We start from the raw sequence: 11,282 nt of genomic DNA on the forward strand, positions 1-11,282 counted from the left end.
TTGTGGCTGTTTAAAGAAAACTGAACCATGGATTAGTTTCTCCTGACCCATAAACTACATTCAGAATGAGGGACCATCTAACATCAAGTTGTAAAATTATAAACTACACGTTTAATAAGATAGTCCTCAAAAGGAAAAGAAACTTGGTGGAGAGATCGCTGATGAAGTCTGAAATAGTGGCTTACTTAATAAAGTAAATGGAAGCTCCTCTTGTGCCCAGCTCAGCCTTATACCGTTTAAGGTACTTCACCGTATCCATTTCAGTAAGGCCAGATTCTTAAAATTCTGCCCAAATTGATGGTACATGTGAAAGGTGTAAAAGCTCCTTGGCGAACTTGACTCACATGTTCTGGTTCTGTCCACGTCTGGTAGATTGGTCCACTATATTTAAGACCCTTTCTGAAGCATTGGATTAGAGTTGCAGCCTAGTGCAGAAAAGGCTATTTTTGGAGTACCAAACAACAATCCTTCCCTGACCAATAGACAGCTAGATGCCATTGCCTTGGTCTCCCTGTTGGCCCACAGACAGATTTTATTGGATTGGAAATATATCAATCCTCCCTTAGCCTCAAAGATTGGTCGAGGAGAAATGTACAATGTCTTTACATTGTTATCCTTCATTCACTGTGAATAAAAATATTATATACAGTACCAGTCAATAGTTGACACACCTACTCATTCCAGGGTTTATCTTCACTATTTTGTCCATTGTAGAATAATAATGAAGACATCAAAACTATGAAATAACACATATGGAATCATTTAGTAACCAACAACAAAAAAAAAGGGTTAAACTAATCCAAATATATGTTATATTCTTCAAAGTAACCACCCTTTGCCTTGATGACAGCTTTGCACACTCCTGGCATTCTCTCAACCAGCTTCATGAGATAGTCAGCTGGAATACATTTCAATTAACAGGTGTGCCTTGTTAATTTGTGGAATTTTTATCCTTCTTAATGCGTTTGAGCCAGATGTCTTGTGACAAGGTAGGGGTGGTATACAGAAGATAGGCCTATTTGGTAAAAGACCAAGTTCATATTATGGCAAGAACAGCTCAAATAAGCAAAGAGAAATGACAGTCCATCATTACTTTAAGACATGAAGGTCAGTCAATGCGGAAAATGTCAAGAACTTTGAAAGTTTCTTCAAGTGCAGTTGAAAAAAACCAAGCGCTATGTTGAAACTGGTACTCATGAGGACCGCCACGGGAAAGGAAGACACAGATTTAACTCTGCTGCAGAGGATAAGTTCATGAGAGTTACCAGCCTCAGAAATTGCATCCCAAATAAATGCTTGAGAGTTCAAGTAACAGACACATCTCAACATCAACTGTTCAGAGGAGACTGCGTGAATCAGGCCTTCATGGTTAATTGCTGCAAAGAAACCACTACTAAAGGACACCAATAAGAAGACAGTTGCTTGGGCCAAGAAACACAAGCAATGGACATTAGACTGGTGGAAATCTGCCCTTTGGTCTGATGAATCCAAATTGGAGATTTTTGGTTCAAACCGCTGTGTCTTCGTGAGACGCAGCGTAGGTGAACGGATGATCTCCGCATGTGTGGTTCCCACTGTGAAGCATGGAGGAGGTGTGATGGTGCTTTGCTTGTGACACTGTCAGTCATTTATTTAGAATTCAAGGCACACTTAACCAGCATGGCTACCACAGCATTCTGCAGCGATACGCCATCACATCTGGTTTGCACTTAGTGGGACTATCATTTGTTTTTCAACAGGACAATGACCCAACACACCTCTAGGTTGTGTAAGGGCTATATGACCAAGGAGAGTGATGGAGTGCTGCATCAAATGACCTGGCCTCCACAATCACCTGAACTCAACCCAATTGAGATGGTTTGGGATGAGTTGGACCGCAGAGTGAAGGAAAAGCAGCCAACAAGTGCTCAGCATATGTGGGAACTCCTTCAAGACTGTTGGAAAAGCATTCCTCATTAAGCTGGTTGACAGTATGCCAAGAGCGTGCAAAGCTGTCATCAAGGCAAAGAGCGGCTACCTTGAAGAATTTCAAATATATTTTGATTTGTTTAACAATTTTTTGTTAAACTACATGATTCCATATGTTATTTCATAGTTTTGATGTCTACACTATTATTCTATAATGTAGAAAATAGTAAAAAATAAAGAAAAACACATAAAAGAGTAGGTGTGTCCAAACTTTTGAGTGGTACTGTATACAGTGCATGTTAAGTATTCAGACCCCTTGACTTTTTCCACATTTTGTTACGTTAAAGCCTTATTCTAAAATGGATTAAATAATTTCCCCCCTCAATCTACACATAATACCCCATAACGGACAAAGCAAATTTTTGCAAATGTATTAAAAATAAAAAACTTAAATATTACATTCTCATCAGTATTCAGACCTTTTACTCAGTACTTTGTTGAAGCCCCTTTGGCAGCAATTACAGCATAGAGTCTTCTTGGGTATGATACTACAAGCTTGGCACACCTGTATTTGGGGAGTTTCTCCCATTCTTCTCTGCAGATCATCTCAAGCTTTGTCAGGTTGGATGGGGAGCGTCACTGTACAGCTATTCCTCTCCAGAGATGTTCGATCGGGATCAAGTCTGGGCTCTGGCTGGGCCACTCAAGGACATTCAGAGACTTGTCCCGAAGCCACTCCCGCGTTGTCTTGGCTGTGTGCTTAAGTTCGTTGTCCTGCTGGGAGGTGAACCGTCGCCCCAGTCTGGGTTCCTGAGCGCTCTAGAGCAGATTTTCATCAAAGATCTCTCTGTACTTTGTTTCGTTCATCTTTGCCTCGATCCTGACTAGTCTCCCAGTCCCTGCCGCTAAAAAACATCCCCACAGTATGATGCTTCACCGTAAGGATAGTGCCAGACGTGACGCTTGGCATTCAGGCCAAAGAGTTTAATCTTGGTTTTATCAGACCAGAGAATCTTGTTTCTCATGGTCAGAGTCCTTTAGGTGCCTTTTTGCAAACTTCATGCGGCCTGTCATGTGCCTTTTACTGAAGAGAGTGGCTTCCGTCTGGCCACTCTACCATTAAGGCCTGATTGGTGGAGTGCTGCAGAGATGGGAAAACCTTCCAGAAGGACAACCAACTCCAGAAAGGAACTCCAGAGCTCTGTCAGAGGGACCATCGGGTTCTGGGTCACCTCCCTGACCAAGGCCCTTCTCCCCCGATTGCTCTAGGAAGAGTGTTGGTGGTTCCAAACTTCTTCCATTTAAGAATGATGGAGGCCACTGTGTTCTTGGGGACCTTCAATGCTGCAGAAATGTTTTGGTACCCTTCCCCAGATCTGTGCCTCGACACCATTCTGTCTCGGAGCTCTACGGAAAATTCCTTCTACCTCATGGCTTGGTTTTTGCTCTGACATACACTGTCAGCTGTGGGACCTTACATACAGGTGTGTGCCTTTCTAAATCATGTACAATCAATTGAATTTACCACAGGTGGACACCAATCAAGTTGTAGAAACATCTCAAGGATGATCAATTTAAACAAGATGCACCTGAACTCAATTTCAAGTCTCATAGCAAAGGCTCTGAATACTTACGTAAATAAAGTATTTATGTTTTTTATTTTTAATACATTTGCTAACATTTCTAAAAAAACGTTTTCACTTCGTCATTATGGGGTATTTTATTTACAATAAGGCTGTAATGTAACAAAATGTGTAAAAAGTGAAAGGGTCTGAATATTTTCCGAATGCACTGTATAGACAAAATAATAAAAACTTCTCATACTGAAGTACTGTAGAAAGCATGTGATTGGTTCTTACCTCATCTACCCCATCTACCCACTTGGGCGGCAGTCTCTTGGTGACTCCGATGGCAGCTTCTGGGTCCAAACGTATCCCAGAGACCAGGGCCATGCGGTCATCAGCCAACTGATAGGAACATCACAGATATTACACAGCATATAATTTCCCATTTCAAGCATTGTTGTTTGCAGACTTTCCATACAAAGCATGGTTTATGTTTCCCCCAGAAAAATAGGTCCTTGTGACTCTGATAGTATAGTTTGAATACAAGGAGATTGGACAGTACCTCATCAAGCTCCTAATGTGATTGGCAGACCCCAGCGAAGTCCAATGAGGAGAGAGGGAGAGGTGAGATGAAGTGAGACAGAAGTAACAGTAAGTGAGCCCCAAACAAAAAGCAGTGATCAGCTTCATACAGACATTTTTCATGCAATGTCACAGATACCGTTTAAAGAGAGATCATACTAATGTTCCAAAATGTCTAATTTTGACCCCCAAAATTCAATTTTATATCAATCAATTGAGGTTCTTCAAACATGTAAAATCACCCTTTAAAAAGGTAGGCCTGTCTTTGATAAATCTATGCTAGGCCTAAATACATTGGGTCAGTGAAGTGTGACATGAGAGTGTGTGTGCGAAGGTAAAGAAATAGGGCTAGCCTATGTCCCTGATCTCCAAATGATTAGCCTAAGCACAGAAGCATTTCATATAGGCCTAGAGAAAGGAAAGATGTAGGACAAAGATTAGCATTATAAGAGGATTTTGATATGCATGCAGATCACTCAGCATGAGCACCCAGAACACCATGCAAGAGAAATAATGCCATAAAAACGAGGAGCACCTAAGCTATTTCAGAAACTCAAAGTCTAGTAACCACTGGATTTGCTCTTTGATCCAAACAAACATTACTATGCCGCAAAACGCCAGACGACTGATTTGTCTTGTAATGAATTGGGCCTAACGCTTCCTCTACTATCCACAATCAGGTGGATGAAATGAAGGCATTTCAAAGTCTGGATTTGAGTTCTACTATGAAGCTGCTGGACACAATAACGGTCCCATAGTCAAAACACCTTAGTGCCCAAAAGTAGGAGGGTGAACGAAAGAGGGACTGAAAGGGAAAACTATAAACTCTTTAGAGTTTTGAAACTATGCAAAATAAATAGGCTAAGATATTATGGACTTACATAGACAGCATTTGTAAAAGGCCCTGCATCCTGGTCAATAATGCAAAATAGAAAATATATATCAGTGACCAACAGTGCAAACTAAGTATTCTAAATTAGCATATACAAATATCTTCGTAACAAGTAGGCCTAGGCTATATCAATGTAAAGTTTGTCAAATATCTTTAAAATAACAGTTTAACAACCCAACACCAAGCACAGGATCAATTAAATCTAAAACAGAGCAAAGCACCATCTAAAGGGTAGGTTTTAGAAAGACATGCAACTCACTAAAAAGCAAAAGGGTACACACTACAAACAAATACCTCATAAAATGTAACACGTCAATTGTTACATTTGACCATCTCTATAACAAAAGACTATCCAACTCATTCCAGCATGAACTGTTATTGCTTCTTTATCAAGTACTGAACATTGCCCTTAAAATTAACTTCATGTTCTACCTTTAGCCAAACTTTTAATTTGTTTCTTACTTTGACAAATACATTGCTTCAATTGACTTTATCATGCCAAAGGAGAATGCACGCTCTAAGATGATTGGTAATGCAAGTTGAGGCTATTAGTACTTTAAAAGCATGCCTCTGTGACATGACTCAGGCCAAGGCAAATGTGCGCATCTAGCTTGACAGCTAACTGTACCTAGTTGTTGCGTTCTAGCTTGACAGCTAAATGCAGCAAGTAGCCAACATCATATTAATGTGTGTTAGATGGCCACTAGCACTAGCTAACGAGGAGACTTAATCAAACTACGGCTAGTTTATTAATGTGTTAGCCATCACACACACACACACACACACACACACACACACACACACACACACACACACACACACACACACACACGTCAAATTCAGACGATTAACGTTAGACTCACCGCAGCATTGCTACGTGTACTCAGAGTACGACGGGTGCCGTATGTACTCACTTGCTCAGCCAATATATGACGATTTTGGATTGCATTGTTCCGCATTAATAAGAAGGCATCGGTCAAGCGCCTAGTTGCCATGCTTAATTTACACACTTAAGATGTGTAGCTATCAAATAACAACCCGTATCGCACAGTGACTACAACGACTAGCTAGCTACTATACAATGCAATGAACGTTAGCGAGATAGCCTGTACCGGCTAATCGAAGGGTTCTTCCCCTTTCTGTCCTCACAATAATATATCGTTTGTTTTCTATCTTTCGCTTTTATGAAGTACATAAATAAAACATAAAATATAAAGTTTGACTTCAATGAAACATGTACTGAAGATGAGGTCTGTGTTCTGGCCTCATCTACGTGGAAAACGTAAATACACAATAAGAGCTTCGTGACCAAACACTTCCCGGTTAACACTTTTAATTTGAATTGGAGACCTCTATTAAAGAGAATATATTTTTAAAACTAAATCTAATCATCATTAATCATATTTTATGTATTTTCATATTATGTACTTTTATATTAATAAAATAAATACATAAAAACGAGAAACGTTTTATTTTCCGGGTCAATCCCACAAGGTTTCAGTCCACCGATATTTTTGAAGAAGAGTTGAAATAATGTAGGTAATCAAGGATGCATGATATATAGTTCTGCATTGCATAGTATTATATTGCAATAAAAGCATTGGCATCTATAAAACTGAGGAATATATTCGGTTTTTAGCGCTACCCCCAACTGTAACTATCAGCGAACAGGAACGTACCCATTGGAATCTCTATCGCGCATGCTTCCTTGAATGCGTTAAGCTAATGGCTAAGGATAAACTACATTAACAGTCTAACCATTTTTATTTACAATGGCAGAATATGGAGAGGAAGAGGGATTCATGTTACCTGTAGACGACGGTTTATTTGCTGATACATTTTCTGATGATAGCGTGTACAAATTCATCGGTCAAGAGTTAAAGATCAGCCAGGTGTTCAGCGCCAACCTCGGCGTGGCAGCGCCAGTGTGGGACGCCGTAAGTTCACTACTAACTCCATGAGTACACACTGGCTACATTTATTCTGCACATGATGAATACAGCTTTATTGGTTATGTAGTAGTGCATTTAATACAGTAGTGTTATGCAAGGAATTTAATGAGCTGCCTGTTGTATTTACTGTTTGGTTACTGTTGGTTAAATAGGCGCTTCATCTATGCCGCTATTTCGAGGAAAACTCGCTCAACCTGAAAGGAAAGCGCATCATTGAGTTGGGCGCAGGGACTGGCATTGTTGGCATTTTGGCAGCACGTTTGGGTATGTTGGTTCATTCTTTGTCCGTCCAGTAGAGGTCGGCAATGTCGATCTTCAGTAGCATCCACTGTTATTTCAATAGCCTATTCATTATTATTTACTTTAATAGCCGTTTATAGAATTTGAATTGCCTTTCCATCACACTGTTTACCCTGTCACACGCACATTAGCCTACAAATGTACTTTTCAAAGACTTTGAAACACTACAATAAAAATGTAAAACATCACAAAGATAATCATTTATAAAGGTGTATTTACCTAATTTCCCACTGTTACAGGAGCGGATGTGACCTTGACAGACCTCCCCCTTGCTGTCCCTCAACTGCAAAGCAACGTCTCAGCCAACATGCCGTCCTCCGGCTGGCCTTCTGTTGCCCCCTCCGTCCTCCCCCTCTCCTGGGGCCAAGACCAGCACATCTTCCCCATGGACTGGGACCTGGTACTGGGTGCAGACATTGTGTACCTGTCTGAGACTTACCCCCTCCTGCTGGACACACTGGTTCACCTGTGCAAGGTCAGGGCAGTGGTGTACCTCTCATCCAAGATGCGAGAAGAGCATGGAACGCCTGGCTTCTATGGAGACACTCTGCCACAGAGGTTCCATGTCAAGCTGGAGCACCGCGACCCCACACAGAACATCAACATCTACAGCGCTACTCTGAGAGGGAAGCAGTGACAGAAATGAGACTGGATAGGACTGGGAGACTGATGAACCGGTAAATAGGTTGAGACTTGGAAGAGAACCACACAACAGTGCCTGACTCTCTGAATCCTCTGGGGTTCCTTCCTCTCCGAAAAAACTTTGTGCAGGAGCTGGATAAGAAAGAATAGGCACCTGACACAAAAGAGCAAAGGCTCCTCACTCTGATTTTAGTGCTCCCAAAAGTGTTATTTTAAACAAAATATAGACCAATAGGTCATCATGTTGAATGAAAAGGTCTGTATGGTCTTGTAAGAAACAGAATAATACTTTTGTGGGCAGGAAAAACATAGCAAAGATAATTTTCCTGTCTTTGGCAGGTTACTACAGTCAAATCAAGTTGTGTTTGATCTGGTTTGAGGAAGTGTTATATTGTTTAGGTTGACAGGGTTGATTACTGGGAAAATGTTGATGATACCATCCACTTGCAGAACTGGCAAAATTGACAGTTTCTGCCCCCACTCCCACTCCCTCCGCCTGGACATACTTCATCCCCTCACTCTCCTGCTCTCTGCTGATGTGCAGAGTTTCTGTTTAGAAAAGAAAAGCCTGTTTGTTCCGCTGGATAGTTTCAAAGAGAGACCGGCCGTTATACCCCCCCTCCACCTCTCTCTGTGCTATAGCTCACCCGACAAAACAACAGATCCCTATCTATATTCACAGTGGGCTCTCCACTAGTGGTCCACAAGGTCCCCATATGAGAAACTGTCATTCATCGTGCGTGTAATAATCCTTTGATCAATATTATAATGATAATGCCCAAGCAAGTTGGACAAAAAGTAACCTGTGGTACAACATAAAATACAATGTTATGCATTACTTTCCTATGCCTATAGTGCCTGTAAGAAATTATAAATTTTTCAATTATCAAATGATTGATTGAGAACCAAAACTTCTGAGAAATAAAGTTAATAAAATGTATACAACTTTCAGCAACAATCTCCTTGTCTGCTTTGTCGTTGATATAATAGATGACATGTTGTAATGCTTTTTTCCTTAGGTTTGCAATGTCATTCACTTTTAAGCACATCAACCATGTACACACAATGTGAAGTGTGCCAACCCCCGGTGTCATTTCAGCATTGTACAAGCAAACATGAAAATCAAGGATGACATCTTTGGAAAGATATATTGTATAGTGTCATCCTTAAATCCTCTACCACTGCTGTCCCTAATCTTCAAGCTGACCCCAAAACTATCAGATTTTAAATCCTCCACCACTGCTGTCCCTAATCCTCAATCTGACCCCAAAACTATCAGATTTTAAATCCTCCACCACTGCTGTCCCTAATCCTCAATCTGACCCCAAAACTATCAGATTTTAAATCCTCCACTGCTGTCCCTAACCCTCAATCTGACCCCAAAACTATCAGGTTTTAAATCCTCCACCACTGCTGTCCCTAATCCTCAATCTGACCCCAAAACTATCCCATTTTAAATCCTCCACCACTGCTGTCCCTAATCCTCAATCTGACCCCAAAACTATCCGATTTTAAATCCCAATAAATTCAGGTTATTGCTATTCGTGATCCTTAGGACGTCTCTACTCTAAACCCCACCCTTACCTAACCTTAACCATTTTTCATTTAAACTTCAAATCGGGTAGCGACGTCCCAAGGATACCGGATAGCAAGGACCGTAAATTCATGGCAGACAGCCTTTGTTGCCCCAAACAATTAACTTCAGCCAAAAAACGCTGAAGTAAGCATTTGGGAGCAGGCAACGTTTTTTTTTTACCTGCTGTGTCACATTGGTCCGTGTGTATGTACAGACACAGTTTATATTCCCACTTCTCTCATCCTGCTATCTGTCAGCCCAGGGAATGTGACTGGGTGGGGAATGTTTGTTGCAACCAGGGTGTGCCTCTTAAAATAATTTGACTGTGATGTTTTGAATGGGAATGTTGGCTGTGGACAAGAGGAGGATGGCCTCTGGCGGTGACGGAGTGAGGGTGTGTGGCACGAGGAAGGGGGGATCAATAACATTTTCTTTCTAAAACAAGTTGCCCAGTTGGTGTGGTCAGCATCAGACTATACCCTAAAAGCAAGGACCTTCCTCCAGAAACACTGACCAGAGGTATGTGTGATATGACAGTCATTGGATTATTAAATGTGCTTTCAGTTGATCTTATATCTTATATTCATACAAATTCACACTTGTTGGTTTGATCTAAAGTTTGACTTTTGTATGCAAGTCTGGACTATAAAAGTTTAGTTTTCTACTTCAACAGTGAAACTGCATCTCATTTGATGAAATAGAGAAAAAAAATCAAAATGCTAAAAGCAATTCTGTAGTTGAAAAGGCATATCTACATTAGGGATACAACAATAAAATGTATGTTTTTCCTCTACAATAATTTCAGAAGTCAGTCTCTGGTTTCAAACCTCTTGTGATGGAGTTCTGGGCTGTGAGTGAGGGGCAACCACCTATATATGACAAATTTGGGACTGTTCCCGGACGAAACTTTGCACATGTGTGAGTTCAGTTCACTTTAAGCTGTTTTAAAATGATAGTGTGTTTGTCTCTGGGAAAGCTTGCCAGGTGAGAAACGTAAACAAATAGCTATGGTCTGCTTAGTTTGTTTTCATGTCTCTTTGTTGGCAAACAGAAGCAGAGCAGAATGTTCTTAAACCGAGCAGAATAGTCATAATCCTAAGAAAAAGAAACCTAGTATCACATAAAGATCATGTAAATAAGGTTGTTTGTATTCATTCAAAAATATATTTAACTTACAAGTGAATTTACTATATGCAATATTTTCTTTGTTGTCTATATGGGTTATTAGGTGTCCATGTAACATGCTACACCACTGTGTCCTGCAAAGCTAGGTATTGGGGTAATCTTAATGTTTTTTCCCCACCCTATTATTTCCACAGATATCAGGACAAGCACCAGGCATTAGATTTTCAACCGTACCAGGGCAGGGAGCCCAGTTGTTGGACAGTACCAGGTTCTAGGACCGGAGGGGTCCTACAGGACTATACCAACTGGACTGATCAATATCTGTTGCCCTCTATCCCTCATTTCCCTTTTGCTCTAGACAACCAGCTCCGACAGCTCCAGGGCTTAAGGGACTATCAGGCTCAAGAGAAGAGAGAGAGGGAATGGCATGTGGGAGAGGCTCATAGAGCAGCAGCTAGGGAGAGGGAAAGGGAGTGTGTGAGAAGGATGCAGAGGGAGGGGTGGCAGAGGAAGTGGGAGCCCTGTAGTCCTGTCCGCTACAGGAGGGAGCCAGCCAAGAGAAGTCTGAGTGACAGTAACTATCGGGAGCTGGAGGCCTGGGCGGCCCGCTGCAGCCACTCACTCCCTAGGAAGAGACGCCTGGAGGCAGGGCTGAGGGTGGGGGACGAGGGGGCGCCGGAGAGTGAGAGAGTCCTGGAGAGAGAATCATGGGGCAACAGAAGTGGCGCAGAACCCATAGC

General features: G+C 41.4%; 2 protein-coding genes across 6 annotated transcripts in view; one reads left to right on the forward strand and one right to left on the reverse strand.

Moving 5' to 3' along the window:
• Positions 1-6,222, reverse strand: part of LOC120065248 (syntaxin-16-like) — a 16,219-nt gene extending 9,997 nt beyond the window's left edge. For 2 of the 5 annotated variants that reach the window (XM_039016076.1, XM_039016072.1), the window contains exons 1-4: positions 5,811-6,222; positions 4,937-4,966; positions 4,036-4,047; positions 3,768-3,875 (exon numbers count right to left, since the gene is read on the reverse strand). In XM_039016076.1, coding sequence (XP_038872004.1) covers positions 3,768-3,875; positions 4,036-4,047; positions 4,937-4,966; positions 5,811-5,942 — 282 coding nt within the window. In that variant the 5' untranslated portion in view covers positions 5,943-6,222. The remainder of the gene's footprint in view (positions 1-3,767; positions 3,876-4,035; positions 4,048-4,936; positions 4,967-5,810) is intronic. The other 3 variants (XM_039016075.1, XM_039016073.1, XM_039016074.1) reach the window with 3 other exon arrangements.
• A 271-nt stretch (positions 6,223-6,493) lies between these two features.
• On the forward strand, positions 6,494-8,799 carry LOC120064573 (EEF1A lysine methyltransferase 3-like). Its single transcript, XM_039015164.1, has 3 exons — positions 6,494-6,884; positions 7,052-7,163; positions 7,439-8,799. Exons 1-3 carry the CDS (start codon positions 6,720-6,722, stop codon positions 7,834-7,836), a joined length of 675 nt encoding a protein of 224 aa, XP_038871092.1. The 5' UTR covers positions 6,494-6,719; the 3' UTR covers positions 7,837-8,799.
• Positions 8,800-11,282: the final 2,483 nt, after the last annotated feature.

Source organism: Salvelinus namaycush, chromosome 20, assembly GCF_016432855.1.
Source record: "Salvelinus namaycush isolate Seneca chromosome 20, SaNama_1.0, whole genome shotgun sequence".
NCBI lineage: Eukaryota > Metazoa > Chordata > Actinopteri > Salmoniformes > Salmonidae > Salvelinus > Salvelinus namaycush.